Here is a 24,502-nt window from a genome sequence, read left to right on the forward strand (position 1 = left end):
AATTTTGAGGGCAAATGAGTTCATGAATAAAAGAATGAGCAATGCATGATGGCAATATGAGCAGAAGTCTAGGATGAAAGATGATGACCTGGGGTCCTTCTTCTACAAGGGGCAGGTAGTTAGCTACGTGTCATAATGGAGGAGATCCCTAAGAAAGTAAGACTGAAATGAAGTATCAGTGACAATGACAATGAAATCATGACAGCAACAAAAAGGAGACCTATGCTCATAATAGCCACTCTTCCCTAATTATTCATAACACTCTGAGCACTTTACTTGGATTATCTCATTTCATCCTTAGGACAGCCCTATGAGGAAGGTACTACTTTATCCCCATTTTATAGACAAGGAAACTGAAGTTCAGAGATAAGAAGAGAACAAAGGACACAGTGTTGGAGAATGTCCCTTTTTAGGGGTGTTAGAAAGCAAGGAAACTATTTTAGAAGAGAGGCCAAAGTAAGTACTCTATGATGCTAGGGAAGCCAAGGCTAGAAAGAGAACCAACCGTCTATAGCGCCTCTTCCTTCTCACCACAAACAGGTTTTCACCCCTGGGACTCGACTAAAACATCTGTTGCTAAAAGTCCCTAATAATTATTTTGCTCCATCCAAGAAACCCACTTTGCCCTTTAATCAAACAGCCACAGCACTTGTTTCTACTGCCCACTCTTGCCTTCTTGAAACACTGGCTTCCACTGGCTCCACAACCCTCCACTCTTCTGCTTTCCTGCCACTTCTCCAGTTGCTCCTTCTCAGGAACCTCATCCTCAGCCTGTTCCTTAAATGCGGTCAACTCTTCTCAACCCTCAAACTCTCTCTAGCTGAGCTCATTCGCCCCTAATCTTCAATTATCTACCTGCTATCAACTCTCACACATATCTCTTGGCCAGATTACTCCCCTGAGCTATAGACCTCAAACTTAATATGACTTAAATGGAACTCATCATTTCTTCCCCAAACCTACTTCTTCATGTTCTCTACGTCAGTAAATGGCAATGCTTGCCCCAGCAAAAAATCCTTACCTGCCCTCCTCCCTCATACCCAACGCATCACCAAGTCTCTTTACTGCTACCTCTTTACTCTCTCTCAAATAGGCCTCCTTCACTCCATTGTCACAGTTACCTTGCTCATGCAGGCCATGCTGCCTTTTGCCAGGATTATTAAAACTGTCCTCAAAGTAGTCTCTCCTTCCCTGCAGTCCTTTCCTCTTCCCCCCTACTGTAAGCTCACTATGGCTATGAGTTTCTGATTTATTACTGTATTCCAATATTTGGCATGACACCAGTTGGCAAAATAACATACGATAGGCAATAAATGAGTATTTGTTGATGAAGGAATGAAAAAGTGGGCTCCAGCAGAATGGGAGAGAGGCCTGATTACAGATGAGGTGGTAAGAAAAAAAGTGTTATAGATTATAACCTCCTGATTTTAGAAGCCCACTATAAAAAATATTTCACCCAAAACTAGGCTCTCAAAAAGGTAACCTTATAAAGCTAAACATGAGAACATGAAGTAGAGTTACGAGCTGAAAGATACACACTTTAAGAGCCAACTTTAATAATATAGCAATAAAATATATTTTACATTTAAAAAACAGAAAAGTATCAGGATGAAGAAAGTGTTAATTCCTTAAACACATATCCAATTACCCAGTGGTTTTTAAAACCAGACTTCCTAGAGAAGTAAAATGTTACTTATTCTCCAGATCATCTACTAACTTAGCAATCCCTGGGTATCTCATCTTCAAGTGCTACCATGAAAAAAGGCAGAAGGCTAAGAGGCACATGTTAAGAAACAGTCACAGTTGCAGAAGGCAAGAAGCATCAACAGTGTAAAGCTACATCATCAAGCTGTGAAAAATGTTCAATATTTAAGGTGAGATAAGACTATCTGAATCTAAATTTAACATCCAGGGAACCTTGAATTAGTCATTTGGCTGGAAAACCCATGTTTGCAGCCAAGAAGCTGCCTTACTTGATCACGAAGCAAAGACACACACAAGGTAGAAGAATTAGTTCTGTTCTACTACTTATCTGCTGAGACTTTAATATCAGGGTTCTGCATTTCCCCACTGACAGACAAAGGCAATAACCACAGAATGTTTATTTCCCTACCACTATGCTCTAAAAGGTAAGAAAGTAGTGAACTCAGAGCATAGATTTTATATGAAAACTTTATAATTTTATAAAAAGAAATGTATAATCAATTAGCTAAAAATGGTCTTTGTTTTACCTGCCCATATCTCTCATACACATTTCCTTAATAAGCCTGGCTGAGTTACTATTTTTCATTTCAAATAGGACATGCAGCCCATTTAATCTTCAAGGTTATCTAATACTTACTTTTAAGGGATAGAAATACGTTTTACCACTTATTAATAAGTCTTCATGTAAAAAGGGGTTACTATTTAAAGAGTGCTGACTAATTCTCCATCTGCTCTATGAAAAGAGCAAGAAAAAATTAGTAGTAATATAGAATGAAACACAGTAAAAATAACAAGCATACTGAAGTGGGGCCTGGCACTAGTCACTTCCTTCCTGTGTTACTCCCTCCTTGTCAAGTCAGGTTTCTGAGCTCTGGAGAGATGACCTCAAACATCGAATCCTGATGTACGCCAAATTAGTGGCTCAAATTAGAAAATAAACCCAGGCCCTCTTTCTTTGAATTAAAGTATCAGTATCATTCTTTTGAAATCCTTTCCCCCATTCCAAAAATAACATTTCATCATAGTGGAATATTAGAAAAATGATCCATAAATTCACTTCCCAGGGATAACAAAAGTTAAGATTTTAGGTGCATATTCTTAGTGCTTTGTTGTATATTGTTCTTAGTACAAGAATGGCCCTAGAGGAATGATTTAGATAATAAAATTTGATTCTCAAGTGACCTAATTAGAATCCAGGCACTCTGTGGCTGCTTTTCACGCTTCTCAACATGTCCAGCTATCTCTGAGGCCTGTCACTGACCACAGTGTGAGGTATGGGTAGGAAAATGGATGTTTAGTACAGAGATCATCCTTCTGAGGACAAACAAAATCAGGCCCACGACATGGGTTGGAAACATCATCTTTATATAAGCCAGAAAGCAAACTTACATGGTGGAAAAAGACTACTTCTAATCTTAATTGCACCACAAACAAGCTTTGTGAACTGTCAAATTATTTCAGCTTTCACATTTCTCTGGGTAAATCTGGGATTAATAATAATGCCCCTGCCTGTGAGGAGGCAAGTGGTGAGGCTCACTCAGGTGAGATACCAGATGGCAGACAGCTTTGCAAAGCGTGAATACTACAAAACTGCAAAATTCGATGACGTTTGTGATGTTATCTAAAGAGTCTTCTCAAACTTCAGTGTGCATAAGAATCAACCACGGCATAGAGTCCTGTGGGCCCTGCACCCAAACATTCCAATTTAATAACCACTGCTTCTTGGAGAAATTTGCATTTCCAACTCTCGAGTGACACTGGTGATGTGGGTCCACAGACCCACTGTGAGTAGTGCTAAAAATATATAATAATAATAACTTCCACTAAATTACCTTATTTGCATCTTTTTCTTATTCATTCATTCATTAAAACTGGCCAGGCATGGTGGCTCACACCTGTAATCACAGTATTTTGAGAGGCTAAAGTGGAAGGACTGCTTGAGACTAGGAGTCCAAGGTCAGCCTAGGCAATCACAGTGAGACACTATCTCTACAAAAAAAATAAAATAAAATAAAATAAAATAATAACTTTAAATAGCCAGGCATCGTGTCATATACCTGCAGTCCCAACTACTCAGGAGGCTAAAGCAGGAGGATCTCTTGAGCCCAGTGGGGTCAAGGCTACAGTGAGCAATGATGATTGGGCCCCTACATTCCAGCCTCGGCAACAGAGTGAGATCACATCTCCAGAAAAATAAACTCGTAGGCATTTAATATGTGCCCAGCCCTAAATCAGGCTGCAAACACAAAGTTAAACACTCCCCCTCCCCTTATAAACTCACAGTCCAATCTGATTAGAGACTATGACAAGAGGATGGGGCAGGAGATAGAAGAGCCCAGACAATATGAAATCAGCCTGAGAAACACATGAAGGTGCTTTAATCATATATGACACCACCCCTACACATCATCAATGGAAGAATTTCCTTTGATGTAGGTTTGTTTGTTTGTTTTTGCAATGAAAAGATCCAGTATTAGTCTGAGCTTGGAGTGCCTTTCCTATTACAACACTAGCAAGTGCACAAAAATGACAAAACCTAAGGCAGCTCCTATTCTAGCAAACAGAGAAGTGGCCTTGATATAGCACGATGGCTGACATCTAAATAAAGTTATGACAGTCCATGAAACAGATTGTATCTATTCCTCTGACTGGTCGGATCTTTAATTTGAACCTGCTATAATATGTAAAACAAGAGAAATCGAGAGTAGGTTTTTTTTTTTTTTAAACTTTGCCACATAAAAAAACAAAGGTTTAAGAAATGTAATATGGAGTAACATCTCTGGCTTATTCAGCCAAGAAGCCTTTTTCTAATGACTATAACCAAAGGACAATACACAATCAGAATGATAGCTGTCCAACCTCATGTTTACAAAAGAACTATGAACATTATCGACATTTCTCAGTCACTGTATATGTGATGGAGCTATTATCAATTAATTTATTTAAGTCTTACTAGCAAGTATATAGACTTGGGACCTTTCATGGTAATGATTATATATTTTAGTTAACAATTGGAGTAATAAGTCCCATATGTAAAAAAAATTAATTCATTTGTTCTAAAAATATTTCAGTTAAGCTGCAGGGGACATATCCTAGTTGAAGAACAGTGGAATTTCTTCTATATGTCCCTGGTTCATCCTATTCATCCTCTTCAATATTTAATAGTTGGGTATATTTAAAGCATGTTCTCACTGATACGTGTAATCAAAAGTAGAGATTTAATCAAATGGAATCATAATCACTGAAGTCAAATTTACTTGCTTCCCGCTTGCTTTGATTCGAATTAACTACTCATCTAAATTACACGGAGGCCCTTCCTGATTCCAAGCATGTCCAGGTGCTACATGCGGTGCTTGGGAATGGCTATAAGAAGCCACAAGGACAAATGTCTGACCTTGCTTCAAAGCTGCTCTTAAATGACTTTTCTGTAAAATAAAATGACCAATTCCACCATGTCCTGCATTTCGGATACTTAGAAGACGGGTAACTAATATAGAAAGAAGAGATAAAAGAAAATGTTATTTATATGAAAAAGAAACTCATGCCTGAATCTAGCCACAGGTCTAAAACAAAAATCATGATCAATATTTCATTTATTTCTCTTTCCATAAACATGGTATTTATACTACAAAACTATCCTTGAGGCCTGAGCCTTTAGTCTTCCTCACAGATAAAAACATTTTATAAGAATGTTCTATTGCATCAGTATGCCTTCATTCTGAATTCTGGCCTCCAAATTATAAAAAATATTTCAAAAGTTTATTTTTTCAATTTTAGAGCAATAATTCAATGTATTTCTGAAAATCTCAGTCTTCACAGACTGAAAAACCACGAGAGAAGAAAGAGTTTTAGAAAATGAGGCAAATACCAACCTTGAGAAGAACCATGGCTATATTATAAACAATTCAATGTTAGAATTATTCAGCAATTACACAGCTAACATGGACAATCAATTACATGACAGATACATGGGTGACAGAAATGAAAAAGGTGTACAACCCCTTACAATACAGTGTAGTACGTGTCAAGTGTGCTCAAAAGTCGTTTGGCCACTCCTTCAGGTTCCAGATGTATCAAAGATAAAAATATTAAGAATGAGACTGTGTAAGTACTAGAAAAGTGTTGAAAATTTTATTTATAATCTAAGAGTAAGGAAGCTCTAAGTATGACACAAAACCCAGAAGCTATAAAACCTGATAAATATAGCCTCATAAAAAACTAAAACAAATGTCTACGTGCCCAGAAACATCATGAAGTCAAAAGAGAAACTGGCAGAAAGTTACAAAATAAATTCCAAAGAACCAATTTCCTAGATATGTAAAGAGTTCGTACAAATCAATAAAAGACAAACATACTAGAAAAATGTAAAGACTTCCTACAAATCAAGAAAAGACAAACATATTAGAAAAATAATTCATTGAAAAGGAAATAAACACTATTTAAATATTGTACTGTTGAAAATTTCAAACATTAAAAAAATGAAGATAATAGGATAATGAACCACCTTGTACCTATCACCCTGCTTCAGTATCATTTCATGGCTTGTTGTAAGTGTATCCTCACTCACAACCTATTTTATTTTGAAGTAATATATCCATATATGACCCAGATATCATGACAAGTTACTTTTATACAAACGAAAAGAAGTGTAACCGTACTTATAATAAAAATGCAAATCCAAATCACCTTGGAAATACCATTTTTCACCTCTCAGATTGGCAAGGATAAAAGTATTTGATAATACAATCTGTTGGAAAGGGGATATAGGAACTCTCAAACATTATCCATGACATGAAAAACTGGTATCATCTCTAAAAGCACGCTTGGCAACAGTTAAAATTCAATCAACACAGAGGTAAGCAAAATCAGTGAAAATGGCATATCAAGAATCTGGCTGCTTTCATTCTCACATCTTAGGGTTCTTTGAGTAATGCCTTTCTCCCCCCTTTAAACTCCAGGAGGACAGGGACCACACATAATTTATTGGGCATTTTAGCCCAGTGTCTGGTCCATGGCAGATATTTCATAAATGTGGAATTTATTCTTGCAATCAACGATAAATTTCTTATGGGTCAGGTGGGCACTGTGCTAGATTCTGGAGATACACCAGTGCTGAACAAGACAAACTAGTGCTCTCTTCTCTTCCATTCTAGAGGCAGCCAATAAATAACCAAACATATATAAAGTTACACATAATAATAAAATTAATGAATGATATCAAGTTGGTTTAAAAACAGGTATCATATTTTTCTATATTAAAATTTAGTTTTATGAACTTTCATACCCCCATAGGCATTTTAATTTCTAATAATTTCTTGTGATTAAAATAACCTAAGTAATAATGTAATTTCTTGATTATGAATTATTTTCACTATAACTTGAGGTGCAAAATAGGAAAAAGCAAAGACTACAAGCCTACTAACCAAACACAACTACTTTTAGCATTAAGCATATTTCTTTCCCATGTTTTCCATGAAGCTTTCTTCAATATCACAACAAGCCCAAAACACACAAAGTTCTCTGCTTTTCACATCTGATATTTAATCTTCTTTCTTCATAACAGAGGTCAATGAAGCTTTTAAAATGGTTTCCTTCCAAAAGAGAGCAATGTCTCCCTGGAAGCAATGGCTTCAACTCACTCAACGCTTTCTGCCTTCTCTAGGACCAACAGCTCTACCTAAGTGAAGCTGACCTCCACCATCCCTTCGTGCAATGAATTTTTGCCTTCGCATTTAAACAGGTCCATTTCCCTCCCACATGCCAACCATTCTCTTTTCCCATATTCTTTTCTTCCATATTCTTGACAAGATACCACATCTTTGATAAGTTTTTCTTCCATCTCTTCCTTATGCTTTTCTTATTTGTTAAGTATAGAACTCCTTCCAGCTTCTTTTAAATAAAAATAATATAAAAATACTCATGAATTGGATTTTGGGAAAGAATCAACAATCAGGCAGCAGGAGTTGAAGAAATCGATTCTGAAATGCAGAGGCTTCAGGCTACAGTCACCATCTGAAGTTGAAGACACTGCCTGTCTTTCTAGAGAAATAACGGGTAGCAGGTGGTTCTGGTAAATTAGCAAGGCAAATGTTACCCTAATGTTTATCAAGTTGGCAATAATTGTATTTGAATATTTTCCTTTAATAGTAAGTGGAGGCTTAAAGACACTAATAGATTATGAATGAACAGAAAAGACAAAATATTTCTCCTATAAATAGACAACAGATAGTTTGGGAGATCAAAAACAAAATAAAATAAAATAATATGTAGGTCACCAAAGTGATTTTCTAAAAAACTGGCTGGGAAAGTATCCTGGCTCTGTAGGAATTAAAAGCAAGAAAGAATTCACTAGCTTGTTTCCTTCTACATTTCTAGCAAAATAGCACACAACATTAATTCTCTTTACATAAAGACAAATGAAAACAAGCCTGCAATGCATCACAACCAGAATATATTTAATAAGATGATGAAACTTTCAGGGAAAGTTACAGTATGGGTATCTTGTCTCAGAATAGCTAATGTTTTAGAACAGGATATTTCATTGGAGGGTGGGGGAGAAAATATGCATGTTGGGGAACAGGATTTATGGATTTTTTGGTCTCTGTTCCAACTTTCTTTAAAAAAATAAATTCATGGATCTTTAACCATAAAATTTCATGAATGGTAAACAATAATAAAAAATAATGCCAAGTATTGTGATTTTACTTCTCTCTGAAATAAATGCCACTAATACCTTCCTAAGTAAAATTCAATGCACAAAAGCACCACAAGCTTCAAGTGATAATTTGACAATATTGCTTCTAAAATTCCAATCCTTTAGAAGCAACAGTGCTGATCATTTTTGAATGACTGTGCTTAATTCAAGAGAATTAATTCCTGAAAAGTTTTAAAGCATTTGATAGCACACAACAACTAGAGACTAGCTCAAAATTATCAGTCATTTGGAATCCCAACCCCCAAATTTAATCTTTGATCTTCTAACAAACTGGTTTACTCCAAATATTTGCTTTCTCTGTACTATTTTGTCTCATAATAAACAGTTTGGGTACCAAATATTGAATTTGTATGTTTTATAAAATGGGATTATATTATAGACATAAAGCCAAGGCAAACAGCTCATTCACTTGTTAGTGTCCAATATATCCTGCCTACAAAAGCTTTCTAAAATACGACCAAAAAAAAGACACTTAACAGGGAAAAAAACCCTGCTGCTGACTCATTCCTCATAGAGAAACATTTAGTATTTCCCAGGGCAGTGTGCTGAATTTCCATTATACTTCTAGTGCTATAATTTCCACTCATGAATTCTAGAAGGAGTTTAGGCAAGGGGGAAAAAAAAGATGAAACTCCTATGAAAGACACAGTGCTTTTAAAGGAACTATAATGAGATCTGCAGAAAAGTTATTAATCCATGCCCTTTTGTTTTATTTCTGATATATACTATAGTAATGCTATTTCCCTAGGAAAGTTCACTGTATTCATCTAGGAACTTGCAGCAACAGGGCAAAGAGCAAACCAGAATTTTAGAGTATCATCAGTAAGGAGTCAAAAGGTCTTCATGAAAATCCAGGTACCAGGCGAAGAAAGAAGAAAGGCAAAGCTCAAAGAACCACTCTCCACTTTCTCTGGATCATGATGTAAGTGATCAAAGAACATGGAATTTGAGGAAGGCACCAATAATAAACATGTATTCATATGCACATGCGTACATGCATATACACAAGCATGCATGCATGCATGCATGTTATAGTACTTACTGGTGCTATTCCACTAACCACCACAACCATATAACCTTATCTAAAGCAAGCAACTCTGTAAGACAGGTATTTTTTGCAAATCACAAAATGGGGATACAAAGTCAGGTCTGTTCTCCAAAACCCATCAAATATTTACTTTTGGTGTTTTTGTTTGTTTTTTGTGTTTTGTTTTTGTTTTTTTTTTGAGATGAAGTTTCACTCTGTCAACCAGGCTGGAGTGCAGTGGTGTGATCTCAGCTCACTGCAACCTTCGTCTCCCTGGTTCAAGCAATTCTTGTGCCTCAGACTCCCAAGTAGCTGGGACTACAGGGATGCGCCACCACGCACAGCTAATTTTTGTATTTTTAGTAGAGTCAGCATTTTGCTATGTTGGCCAGGCTGGTCTCAAACTCCTGACCTCAAGCAATCTGCCCACCTCAGCCTCCCAAAGTGCTGGGATTATAGGCATGAGCCACTGAGCCTGGCCAGATACATACTTTGAAACATTCTGTGGCAGGAGAAGGATAAAGGATAGTACTTCACCAAGCATAATACTTTTGAATCAAGTTTACAAGGAAATTAATTTCTGAAATGTTAAAGTATAACTGAAATCAATGTTATTTAGATATGCAAAAGAACATAGAAATACAGAACATATTTTTTCCAAAAAATTTAAATAAGTCTACAGAGAACTCTATACTAAATAAGTTATTATTTCTGCTTAATTTTATCTTCTTTTAAAAAAATTTTAAGCACTAAGTATAAACAGTAGATATTTCCTTAACAACATATCTACAAGATTATGATTTCTTGTTTGTCACACATGATCCCTTAGCATATGATAGTCACAAAGTCAGAATCTGAATTGAATTTCAGTACTCTCCATATGAAACAAGTATTATGAAATTCAAATCTTATTGTTTTAAAAATTCCTGAGACTGATTTGTCTATTGGAAAATATCATTACACATTAAAGAAGAAAGCATAAGACACAGGAAAGACCGTGGATTTTAGAATCAAATGGACTAGTATTCAACACCAAGACAAGCCACCTGTTCTAAGAGCTTGCTAATTATTCAATCTCTGAGCTCCAGTTCTTCTCACTGCAATATGTGGATACTAATAATTAGCTCATACAGTTGTAGTGATAATTGAGATAATATACATAAATTGCCTTGAACATTGCTGAGTACTTAGTATGTGTACAATAGCTACTACATTATTTGATTCAACTTATTTATTCTTTAAATATGTTTAAATATCGACAATCTTTACTATAAATACGTCCATATTTTTCACTCAGTGATAATATGCTTTAAATTTTTCAACAACATCAAAAAACAGACAGCTGAATTATGCCTAGTCAAGCTGTTTTTACCAATCTAAGTTTGTATGGGCTACAGTATCCTTTTTTTTTTCTTTTAGAGACGGAGTCTCGCTCTGTCACCCAGGCTGGAGAACAGTGGTGTGATCTCGGCTCACTGCAACCTCCGCCTCCTGCATTCAAGCAACTCTCCTGCCTCAGCCTCCAGAATAGCTGGAATTACAGGCATGCACTACCATGTCCAGCTAATTTTTGTATTTTTAGTAGAGACGGGGTTTCACTACCAGTACAGGTTGGTCTCAAACTCCTGACCTCAAGTGATCCTCCTGCCTCAGCCTCCCAAAGTGCTGGGATAACAGGTGTGAGCCACTGCACCTGGCCTCTATGGGCTATAGTATCCTAAATTCAGGAAAATAACATCAACAGAAGATAAGTTACTTACGCTCCGCCTAGAAAATGTACAATAAATAGAGTTATCAAAAATACAAACTACACTCCCACCTACCTTGGTTGGTTCTCCACAGTAAGGCTCTCCCCCCGCTGATAGCCACTGTCCGCCACCTGGGTTGTAGACCTCTTCACAATTTGCTTCAGCTCCTGCTCCAAGCGCTCTATGATTGCCTTAACTGTCTCTGGGATCTTCTTCAGTTTGGCCAGACCCTTAATGAGGATACCCATAAAAAGGGTGCTGTTTTCCTCTGCATCCAATTCTAAATCTTCCTTGATGTCCTGCAGGTTTATCTCCCTCACTGAAAAATTAAATAATAACAATAACAGATACAGACTCCACTCAAAAACCCCAAAAAAGAGCAGTCTAATAAATGAAATCACTGCCTTGATTACTCTCTTAAGAAATTAAAGAGGATTTTTCAATTAAATTATATTTGCCCAATAACCATCCAAGAGTCACAAAATAACATTTATATTCCTCAAATCATACCCATCAGTTAGTAATAAGAGGCAGATGCAATAAAAATTAGTAAACAAATCACCGTGGGAAGTTTTCCACAGACTACTACTTCTGCCATGAGTCCGCTGGCCCATGACATTTATTAGGCACTCGCTGTTTATAAAATGCCATATGTGGTGCTGCAAGAGAATTCTAAAGAGCTGGATCCTAGCCTCAGGTTTGTATTTGTTAGTTAAAAGTGGTAAGTCACTGGAGAAAAAGACATCATAAATACACACAGGGGAAAGGGTGGTAAATAAATTAAAATTGTAATAAATTTTTTAAAAAGATTAAGGAAAAACAGTACATACAAGTGAGACAAGACTTTGAGGAAATAGAGTAACGAAGAGGTATTTCATAAATACAAAAGAACAACCTATTTTTCTTTAAACATAGTCTGCTACAACATCATTATCTATAGGAGACAGATCTTGCTAATAATCCATGAAAGGTTTCTGAGAAGTAATGTTATATGTCAAAAGCCTCTGTAGATCTTTAGAATACAGCATTCATTCAAACAATTTGGCATTGAAATTGAAGAAATAACCAAAACTTTAGTTCTTAACCCCTGTGGCAAGTTGGGGAGAGGGGAGAACTGCTGATAGGAGATCTCTGTTATCTACTGAAAGCCACAGGCCTTGCTCTCCAAAGAATGAATATACATATGCAAAACCTCACATAGGAATTCCGGGTTTCCACAACTGCCAAAAAAAACAGGTTACAAATCTCTGACTTAAAAGTAACTGCCTCACTTTACAAATGGCTGGATTAAGATATACAAAAGCAAAAGTGGGTATAAGCCTGAAGATGGAGACTAATAGTCAAAAGTTTGCCCCATCCACCTCTGTCCTCCAACCCTGAAAACAAATGTGAGATTTTAACAATACGCAATATCCTGCAAGAATGAATACATTCTTCCTTAGTAGATTTAAACTCAATTAGACTACAAGTCATTCTAAGTTATTCAGCACTACTGGAATGGTACTGAAATCTACTAGGGAAGAAAGAAAACATCCCAGTAAATGGAATGAGTTCTTGTAACTGCTGCATAAAGTCCGTAAAACCTCTATTTCAGATGATCTGAAATCCACTGTAGGGCATTCTCCTCAGTCCCTATTTTGGGGGTTCCCAACTTATAAAATGCACTTAAGGAGGATTCTGGGAAGGTTGCAGAGTAGGAAGCACCAAGAATCTCCCCACCAACAGGACTGTACTGGCAGAATCTCTCTGATGTAACTATTTTGTAACTCTGGAGTCTATGTAAGGCTTGCAACTTCCAAGGGAAGGCTTAGATGGTAAATTGTGGTTAATTTCAGTCAATTACAGCTCTTACCACAGTAGCTACCCAGCACTGTGGCAGATATCCCTGTACCTATTCCTGGAGTAGCTTGCACACACCTGGTGGAGACACGATGGGCAAAAAGAACCCTGCCCACCAAGTATCAAGAACCTATGCTCCAATCGCTGATTGCTTCCTCTAATCACAGAGGTACAAAGAGGTGGGTGACCATTGCTGTTGCACCTCCTCCAATTTTTCAAGCCTCTCCTACTCTTGCTGAAGTAAATTCCAGGGAATTTAAAGAGCCAACAGCCTTCCCCCACCACCTTTATTTTTCTCTTGCTCCCTTTTTAAACCTAAACATTGGGACTAGGACATTCAAAAACAACTGAATGTATTCAAAAAATTATAAAGTGACCGTGCATGCTCATGTAAAGGTGCAGGCTTAGAAAAGCTTAATTTGAGGAGATCTTAAATTAACACCCAGGCTGATCCTTGGGATAGACACTGGCTACAGTAATTTATAAAACAATAACAACATCAAAACCCAGCAAACCCTGGAAAAGAGGGAGAATCCGATTTGCAGAGTCACCACATCATTAAACTGAAATACCCAGTTTTCAACAACAACAAAAAAATCACAAAGCATACAAATAGAGAGGAAAATATGGCCCAGTCAAAGGAAAAAAAATAAATCAACAGAACCTGTCCCTGAAAAAGACTTAATGGTAGATATATTAAGAAAAAAACTTTTAAAAAGTTTTTTTTTTAAGTTTTAACTATTTTAAAGATGCTCAAATAACAAAAAATATAGAGAAAATCAAGAAAATGATATATAAACAAACTGGCAATATCAATAAAGAGATATAAAAACTAAAAAAAAAGAATAAGAAATTCTTGAGTTGAAAAGTATACTTGGAATGAAAAATTCACTAGAGGGATTCAAAGGCAGATATGAGCAGAGAGAAGGAAAAAATCAGCAAACATCAAGATAAGACAATGGAAATTATCATCTGAAGAACAGAATGAAAAAAGATTGAAGAGAAGTGAAGAGAGCCCACAGGATACAATCAAATGCACTAATTTAGACATTGTGAGAGTTTTGAAAGGAGAAGAAAAAGAGAAAAGAGCAGAGAATATTTAAAGAAATAATAGCAGAAAACATCTCAAATTTGATGAAATACATGAATATAAATATCCAAGAAGTTCAACAAACTCCAAGTGAGAGGAACTCAAAGAGACCCACACCACGACACACTAGAATCAAACTTTCAAAAGACAAAGAGAGAATCTTGAGAGAAGTTACTCATCACATACAGGATCCCCAATAAGATTATCCACAGATTTCTCATCAGAAACTTCAGGGGCCAGAGGGCAGTGGATTCATTCAAAGTGCCAAAACAAACAAACAAACAAATAAAAAACTGTCAACCAAGAATTCTGTATCTCGCAAAACTGTCCTTCAAAAGTGATTGAGAAAAATTAAGACATTGCCAGGTAAACAAAAGCTACAGGATTTCAGTACCATCAGGACTGCCATGCAAGAAATGCTTTAGAAAGTCCTGCATGTTAAAAAGAAAGGACATTAGACAGTAACTAGAAGGCATATGAAGACATAAATATCTCAATAAAGATAAATGTCTAGGCAATTATAAAAATTAGTAGTGTTACAAGACAATTATTTCTAACTGTAACTTTGTTTTCTACATAATTTAAAATATTAAAAGATTTTAAAAATAATTAGTCTAAAAGCTAGTATTACTGTTAACTTCGGTTTGTAAATTCACATTTTGTTTTCTACATCATTTAAGAGGCTACTGCATTTAAAAGATTTATTAGCTTATGTTTTTGAGCACACAATGTATAAAAATATAATTTTGTGACATCAACAATCAAAAGTTTTAGGGACAGATCCATTAAAGGAGTGGATGTTTTGTATTTTATTGAAGTTAAACTGGTATAAATTCAAGTTAGAGAGTTATAACTTTAGAATGTTAAACGTAAGTCCTATGGTAAGCACAAAGAAAAATGCTACAGAATGTATACCATCGGGAAATGAGAAAGGAATTTAAACATTTCACTATAAAAAGTCAACTAAACACAATACAGTAATGTAGAATATGAAGGGCAAAAAAATAATAATGCATATGGAAAAAAATAGCAAAATGTCTGAAATAAGTCACTCCTTATCAGTAATTACTTTAAACGTAAATGGGGTAAACTGTCCAACCAAAAGACAGAGACTAGCAGAATGAATAAAAATTCATGACCTAATGATATGCTGCCTACAAAAGCACAAATCGATTCAAAGGCACAAATAGACTGAAAGTAAAAGGCTGGAAAAAGATAGTCCATGAAAATAGTAGCAAAAAAAGAGCAGGGGTAACTATACTAATATCAGAAAAAAATAGACTTCAAATCAAAAAAGATTACAAGAGACAAAGAAGGACATTATATATTAATAAAAGGCTCAACACAGTAAGAAGATATAACCATTATAAACATTTATACACCTAATGACAGACTATCAAAATATATGAAGCAAAAACTGACAGAATTGAAGGCAGAAATGTGCAGTTCTATAACAGTTGAAGACTTCAATACCCTACTCTTGATAATTGATAGAACAACCAGAGAGAAATAAGGAAATAGAAGACTTAACACAATCAACCAACTAGATCTAACAGACACATACGGAACACTCTACCCCAAAACAGCAACATACACACTCTTCTCAAGTACACATGGGACATTTTCCAGAACAAACCATATATTAGGCTGCCAATTAAGTCTCAATAGATTTAAGCAGAATGTATCACACAAAGTATCTTCTCTAACTAAATAGGGATACAGTTAGAAATCAATACCAAAGTTAAAAAGGGAAAATTCACAACTTTGTGTCAATTAACACACTCTTTAAAAACCAATGTATCAAAGAAGAAACCTCAAAGGAAATTAGAAAAATACCTAGAGATTAAGGAAAATGAAAACAGAACATATGAAAATACAATTTACAGGATGTAGGAAAAACAGCAAAAAAAAAGAAGAAATTTATAGTTATAAATGCTTACGGTAAAAAACAAAAAAGATCTCAAAACAACAGCTTAATTTTACAGCTTAAGGAATTTGAAAACAAAGAACAAACTAAACCAAAGCTAGCAGAAAAAATATAAAGATTAGAGCAGAGATAAAACAGAGAATAGAAAAACAATACCAAAAACTGATGAAACCAAAGTTGGTTCTTTGAAAACATCATCAAAAATAACTGTTGGGAAGAGGCCCCCCAAAATCTGGCCATAAACTGGCCCCAAAACTGGCCATAAACAAAATCTCTGCAGCACTGTAACATGTTCATGATGGCCATAACACCCACGCTGGAAGGTTGTGGGTTTACAGGAATGAGGGCAAGGAACACCTGGCCTGCCCAGGGTGGAAAACCATTTAAAGGCGTTCTTAAACCACAAACAATAGCATGAGCGATCTGTGCCTTAAGGACATGCTCCTGCTACAGATAACTAGCCAGACCCACCCCTTTATTTCAGCCCATCCCTTCGTTTCTCATAACGGATACTTTTAGTTAATCAAATATCTATAGAAACAATGCTAATGACTGGCTTGCTATTAATAAATACGTGGGTAAATCTCTGTTCGGGGCTCTCAGTTCTGAAGGCTGTGAGACCCCTGATTTCCCACTTCACATCTCTATATTTCTGTGTGTGTGTCTTTAATTCCTGTAGCACCGCTGGGTTATGGTCTCCCCGACCGAGCTAGTCTCAGCAAATAACAAACCTTTAGCCAGGTGAACTAAGAAAAAAATAGAGAAGACTCAAATGACTAAATTCAGAAATAGAAGTTACATTACCATTGATTCTAGATAAATAAATTGATAATAACAGAGTACTGTGAATAATTGTACAACACTAAGTTATATAACATAGATGAAACATATAATTTCCTGGAAGCATAAAACCTATCAACACTAAATCACAAAGAAATAGAAAATCCAAATCGATCTATAACTAGTAAGGAGATTAAATAAGTAGTCTAAAATCTCCCAACAAAGAAAAGCTCTAGACCCGATGGCTTCACTGGTCAATTCTACCAAACATTTAAAGAAAACCAAACTTTTCCAAAAAATTCTAGAAGAAGGAAGAAAACTTCCTAAGTTATTCTATGAGGCCAGAATTGCCCTGATACCAAAGCCAGACAAAAGCACTATAAGAAAACTACAGACCAATATCCCTTATGAGTACAGATGTAAAAATTCTCAACAAAACACTAACAAACTGAATTCAGCAGCATACTTATAGGACTAAACACCATGATCAAGTCAGTTGCATTTCTATACACTAACAGTGAACAATCTCAAAAGGAAATTATAAAAATAATTCAATTTACATTTAAAAGAATAATCAGGAATTAACGAAAAAGGTGAAAAACTTATATAATGAAAGCTACTATATATATATATATAACGAAAGCTATAAAACACTGCTAAAGTAATAAATTATAATTAATGAATAGAAACACATCACATGTCATGGACTGGAAGATTTACTACTGTTAAGATGTCAATATTATTATACCTAAAGCAATCTACAAAGTCAACGCAACCCCCATCAAATTCCCAATGACATTTTTTTGCAGAGAGAGACCATCCTAAAATTCATGTAGAATCTCATGGGATCCAAAATAGCCAATATCATCTTAAAAAAGAAGAACAAATCTAGAAGACTCACACTTCCTAACTTCAAAACTTACTTCCTAATTTCAAACTTACTTAGAAGCTACAGTAATCAAAACACTGTGGTGCTGGCACACAGACAAATATATAGACCAATGGAATAGAAAAGAGACCCTAGGCAAAAAAACTTCACATATGCAGTCAAATGATTTTTGGCGAGAATGCCAAGACCATTCAATGGGGAAAGGACAACCTTTCAACAAATGTGGTACAGGGAAACAATATCTACATACAAAAGTGAAGTTGGATCCTTATCTAACACCATATACAAAAGTTAACTCAAAATAGATCAAAGTTCTAAATATAAGACCTAAAACAATAAAACTCTCAGAAGAAAACACAGGGCAAAAGCTTTATGACATTGGATTTGGTAATGATTTCTTGGATATGATACCAAAAACAAAAGCAATAAAAGAAAAAATAATCAAATTGGACTGCATGAAAATTTTAAAATTTTTGTGCACCAAAAGACACGAAGAATGGAGTAAAAAGGCAACCAAAAGATTGGAGAAAAAATTCAAAATCTCCTATTGGATAAGGGATTAATATACAAAATACATACAGAACTCCTAAATTCAACAAAAAAGTCAACTTGAATATGTGCAAGGGACTTGAATAGACATTTTTCCAAAGAAGATATACAAATGGCCAATATGCACTTAAAATGATGCCTAATATCACTAATCATTAGGAAAATGCAAATCAAAGCTAAAATGAGATGCCGCCCTACACTCATCGGGATGGCTACTGTTAATATCACCACCATTTCCCCCCAAAAAAACAGGAAATAGCAAGAGTTGGCAAGGATGTGGAGAAATGGGAACGTTTGTGCACTGTTGTTGGGAACGTAAAATGGTACAGTCACTATGAAAACCCGTATTGCAGTTCCTCAAAAAATTAAAAATGAAATTACTATATATCCAGCAATTCTAATTGAGTATATACTTAATTGCAAGCAAGGTCTTGAAGAGATATCAGGGTCTTGAAGACTACACTCATTTTCATAGCAGCATTATTCACAATCACTAAAATGTGGAAGCAACTCAAGCGTTCATCAACACATGAATGGATAAGCAAAATGTGATATATACATACAATGGAATATTATTCAGCTTTAAAAAGGAAATTTGGATGCATGCTACAACATGGATGAACCTTGAGTATATTATGCTAAATGAAATAACTCAGTCAAAAAAAAGACAAATACTGTATGATTCTACTTATATGCAGTACTTAGATTAGTCAAATTCATAGAAACAGAAAGTAGAATGGTGGTTGCCAAGAGCTGGGAGAAGAGGGGTATGGGGAATTGGTCTTTAATGAGTAGAGTTTCAGTTTTATAAGATGAAAAGAGTTATGGAAATGGATGCTGGTGATGGTTGCACAACACTATCAGTGTATTTAATACTGTGGACCTGTACATTCCAAAATGGTTAAAATGGTAGGTTTTATGGTATGTGACTTTACCACAATAAAAAAAAAAAAGCATTTAAATCTGAATCAAAACCATTTTAATTACATACATGATATAACCACTTACACAAGTTTTTTATTCTTATAAGTCCTCTAATTATCCATGATGCAAATCTTACTAGACTCATTAGATCCCTGAAATCTATGAGGAGAGAGAGGTATAATGACCAGATTCATGTGGTTTTACTTGCAATGCGGAGGGCATTTGATTATATGGGATTTAACAAATAAACTTTTTGAATATTAGTAAAACTTGGAATAAAACCAAGAAGTCTTAAGCTTATAAAGATGACAACGCAACGCTGAAGGCAGATCAAAAAAAAAAAGACATTAATATTTCCAAATCTGAAATTTCAGTTACTGGTTTTGTTTTACACATGAAGAAGCTAGATGAGAAGTACTCCATCCAGCAAAACCAACACCACAGCAAGGAGAGAAAAGTCTTTAGCAGTCAACAAGCCAACTAAATTCAGCATGTTTGGGGACTGGGGGTAGAAACACGCAAAACTGTAAGCAGAGCTTCAAGAAGGACAAAAAAGTAATAGGAATTTAGGTGAGACAAAATGCTCTTCACAAAAGAGCACATGAGTCACAAACGGACACATACAAAGTGCCCCCTGAACACTGCAGCTACCTTCCACAAAGGTGATTAGTGATGAGGTAAATGCAGTTTAAATCAATAAGGCCTGAGATTATGTCACATGTAGCCTCTTATATACACACTAATATGATAGATAGCCCATTAAAAAACAGCAAATAAGCAAGGTATGAGTAATAAAATGACACAGCCCCAAATGGCACTTGTTTAGAATCTTATCTTCCTGTTTGTTTCCTGAAATCTCCTAGAGCATAAACACTGAACAGATCCAATATTAATTAATTTATATTATCTATTTCACTTACATCAGCTGAAAATTAAAAGGCAATTTAAAAGGATAATATAATCAACCATGACTAGTCTAATATCACAAAACCCTGTGAGGTCAGGTAGAATTATTGGTGCTTTATGAAAAAAGCCCTGTACAAAAATAAGTTAACAGGAATTCAGTAAAGTCTCACACCAGAATTATAACAAAATATACATATTTCCAAACGACTAAACTCCTAGTCATTCCCTAGTATCTATATTGCTACGATATGTACTCAGCATGTAGGTTTTAGAACACTTTAAAATTAGAAATACTTTACTTCCTTTCCCAAATCTCTTACCCTTGATTATTCTGCTCTGAGGGTCTTAAAGAGTGAAGATTTCTCAAACCTAGTTTTGAAGACTTTCACAGACTGATAAGATAATGCTAAATATTAAAAGATTTGAATGCCCTTTAACCAATTATTTCTACTAAAATTCTCTTGGTCCCAAGTGTTGTGATCACAGCCCCCTACACACACACACACACACACACACACACACACACATATTATATATAGAGATATGGATATATTGGTATATATGTCTAAATGGCTATAAATCATCTCTGTGATTGAAGCTAAGAATGGAATCATGAAAGGAGGGCTTAGCTAAAACTCTCTGGGACTCATGAAAGGATTGACTACATGAGTCCTTCCATTCTCTAAAATTCCATGATTCCACTAAGTACAGTTTACAGGCTGGGCGTGGTGGTTCATGCCTGTAATCCCAATACTTTGGGAGGCCAAGGCAGGCGGATCACAAGTTCAAGAGATCGAGATCGAGACAATCCTGGTCAATATGGTGAAACCCCGTCTCTACTAAAAATACAAAAAGTAGCTGGGTGTGGTGGTGCACACCTGTAATCCCAGCTACTCAGGAGACTGAGGCAGGAGAATTGCTCGAACCCAGGAGACAGAAGTTGCAGTGAGCCGAGATCGCACCACTGCACTCTAGCCTGGGCAAGAGAGCAAGACTGTGTCTCAAAAAAAAGGAGAGTTTACATCTATATATCCTTGGTTACATAGCCTACAGCTACTTACATGTATACCTATATTATAGATGGCTCATTTGAAAAATAACATAAAAAAGCTAAATAGACTATTTATACAGTTAAATATTTTATTTAAAAAACGACTTCATGTCCTAGCAAGTACAGAAAGCAATCTAGACCACCAGTTCATCATGACTGCTTCCTTTGCTCAGTATATTTGGTGGGACAAGATCAGTAACATATGCCATACCATACATATACATCACCAAACCCCAGAAGGTAAGGGCCCTGGTGATATACTTCACCTTTTTACTTAATAAACTAAATTATTTCATTTATATTTGTACATGTTAACTAAGATATAGGACAATAATAGTGTTTACTATAGAAACTCTTGGTAGATGTCATTCCTTATACTATACATGATACACAAATTACACAAAAATCACATATATGATTTCAATCTACATAACTTAAATCACATGTATTCAAGAATATTATCCCTCTATCACATGAGAATTGTCTGCCACTACTGAATAGAATTCAATATAAAAAGAAGTGTTCAAAAACATTACCCAGTCTAATTAGACCACTAGAGTATCAAAAAAGTTACTTATCTACAAGCCCTACAGAAAGTTACCATTTAAAAATAATGTGAGTGCTTCTGATCAAAATGGCACTATAAATTCACACTTAACATATCCAATATGCTCAAAATATAATTAAATGTAAAAATATAAATTAAGAAATTAAAAAGAAATCATCTGACTCAAGATTGAGAGTAACATCTCTGTGGACAAGCAATGCAAACATGGAGAGGAGCTGGAGTACAGGTCCAATGAGCACTGGGTGGAGAAGTAGACAGAAGCAGACCGGATTTGGCCCATGCAGGGTAATACAGAATGCGCTCCACAGGCCAGGTGAGCCAATCAAACCAATCCTCCATCAAAAGCAGCAAGCACAGGACCAAATCAAGGGCCTACCTAGGTTGGAAGGCTGTTGCCCTTGCCAAATCTGTATCCTTAGCCTCCACTCATGTCTTATCTCTGTGTGGAAACTGGACAACTACACATCTTAAATAGCATTCCCTTCACCAGTGAAAAATTACTTCTTACATCTTTTATTCTAATTAATGCACCCACTGGTGCAGGTTGAGAGCAATATCTGAGGCACTGGCTGCCTCTGGAGTACTGAATTTTGATTAGGGTCTTTCAAATGTTAACTAACTACCCCTGGAGTGTAGATTCATGATTAAGGTACTTCAAAAATGTTAACTAAGCACCCCTAAGGTGCAAATTAAATTACTTTAAAGAAAACTACAGACAATATAACACCCACTCCAGAAAGGAGGCGGCCAAAAGTTGTTGCCAACTGCTACTTGGGGCTATCCTTTCCATTAAGTGCGGAGTTTGCACAGGGAGGGCAGTGAGTTTTGAAAGCCAGGTGAGTGTGCACGGGTCCTCCCATAAGTGAAAGTGAGCCAAGAGGGAAATGATAGTAGGTCTGCTTTAAGGGGAGATAGAGTAGAAAGCTCTATTAGGAAAATAAATAAATAAAATAAAATTGACATCTGTTGAATCATTTTTCTCAAGAGACAGCACTTATTGTACATGATCTCATTTACAGGAAAGAAAATGTACCTTAGAAGGTCAAGGAGTAGCAGCCAGTGGAGAAGAGGCAGGAATACAAGATAACAGAAGGGATAAGGAACAGATGAATAAATTGACAGTTTATAATCACTAAAATGTTTTAGGTTGCAGTATTTCGTTAATGCATGGGTTTTCTAACTTCAGTTACTCAGAGAGATGGCAAGATGCAGAGAAAGAACAAGAGCTTGGCATCATACAATTTCAGAGTTGATTAGAATCTCTATCATTTCTAGTTGTGTGATCTCCCTTGAGTCATTTAATCTTGCTGGACCTTGATTTCTTCATCTGTGAAATGGAGATAATATGTGTAGCTCAGAGGTGTGCAAATTTAATGAGATAATGTGATGAAATGTAATATCAAAACTCAAAATTAAGAAAAATAGTTAAAAAGGCACTTTTAAAACGTTTGGCTTTAGAAACTCCCAGGCTGACAATGGTGGTTGCTTATATCTCCATCTTTCAATCTTTCCTCCAGAAGCAACAGAGAACAAGAAAAAGAAGAAGCAAAGCTACACAAAAACCATGTCCTCAGGATCACTAGAAAACAGAAACTGGCCAAAATCCAAAACAACTGTAAATAAAAATAAGAAAAAAAAACACCTAATCCCAGCAAGTGATCTCTCATGCTCCTCCTCTGCCCCTGATCTGCCAGAAGGCTTTATTGCAAACAAAGGTAGAATGTGAAAAACTGTAACAAAGAGAGAAGGGAATTACTGATGAACTTAAGGTTGATCTAAAACCATCAGAGGAAAGACAAAGTCAACCCTAAGTTTCAAAATACTTAAAAGGCATCCAGACAGATAATAGAGCTGACTATAGGGATGGGCTGTAAAAGCAGACACAATCTTAAGGACCAGTTTTTGAAACACGTACCTCCTGGGAAACAAATAAGAAAAAAATGCCGGGCGCGGTGGCTCAAGCCTGTAATCCCAGCACTTTGGGAGGCTGAGACGGGCGGATCACTAGGTCAGGAGATCGAGACCATCCTGGCTAACACGGTGAAACCCCGTCTCTACCAAAAAATACAAAAAACTAGCCTGGTGAGGTGGCGGGCGCCTGTGGTCCCAGCTACTCCGGAGGCTGAGGCAGGAGAATGGCGTAAACCCAGGAGGTGGAGCTTGCAGTGAGCTGAGATCCGGCCACTGCACTCCAGCCTGGGCGACAGAGCCAGACTCAGTCTCAAAAAAAAAAAAAAAAAAAAAAGAAAAAAATAAGTAGAGAGAAATGCCCTTTGGCTATTGGATGGCTAAAAGAGAAATAGGAAAAAAGGGGAAATTTTGGAATCCTACCAATGACAAGAGAGCTAAAATTCAGAGACCATACAACCTTCCGCTGCCACCAAAACAAACAAAAATCTGGACTTTGCTATAGTGACAGAAGAGGGAGCCAATGAGCTAAAAATCCTATAAAACACCCCAATATCATAAAAATGAACAGAAAAAAATGATGAACAGACTCACACTGAAGTATTATTTTAAAAAGACAGAATATCCAACACACAGCAACAGGGGTAAATTCCCTTCAACAAAACAACCATGAACCACAAGAAAACTAGAAGGCAACATTCCAGAAGGAACCAATATACTCAAACAAGAATTTGGGATGGGAAAAGCCAGAAATTCAAAAACTAAGAAAAGATATGGACAAAAAACAGGAAAGTGTGAAGAGAAAATGATGACCCTCAGAAAAGAAATGGAAGAAAAAGACGAATTTAGGCCGGGTGCTCTGACTCACGCCTGTAAT

The 24,502-nt window shown here is 36.1% G+C and overlaps 1 protein-coding gene across 3 annotated transcripts in view; it reads right to left on the reverse strand.

Moving 5' to 3' along the window:
* LOC105471359 (exocyst complex component 4) overlaps positions 1–24,502 on the reverse strand; it is an 822,236-nt gene that overhangs the window by 707,507 nt on the left and 90,227 nt on the right. For all 3 annotated transcript variants that reach the window (XM_011723811.2, XM_011723812.2, XM_011723813.3), the window contains exon 6: positions 11,270–11,513. In XM_011723811.2, the coding sequence (XP_011722113.2) occupies positions 11,270–11,513 (244 nt within the window). The remainder of the gene's footprint in view (positions 1–11,269; positions 11,514–24,502) is intronic.

Source organism: Macaca nemestrina, chromosome 4 (assembly GCF_043159975.1).
Source record: "Macaca nemestrina isolate mMacNem1 chromosome 4, mMacNem.hap1, whole genome shotgun sequence".
Lineage (NCBI taxonomy): Eukaryota > Metazoa > Chordata > Mammalia > Primates > Cercopithecidae > Macaca > Macaca nemestrina.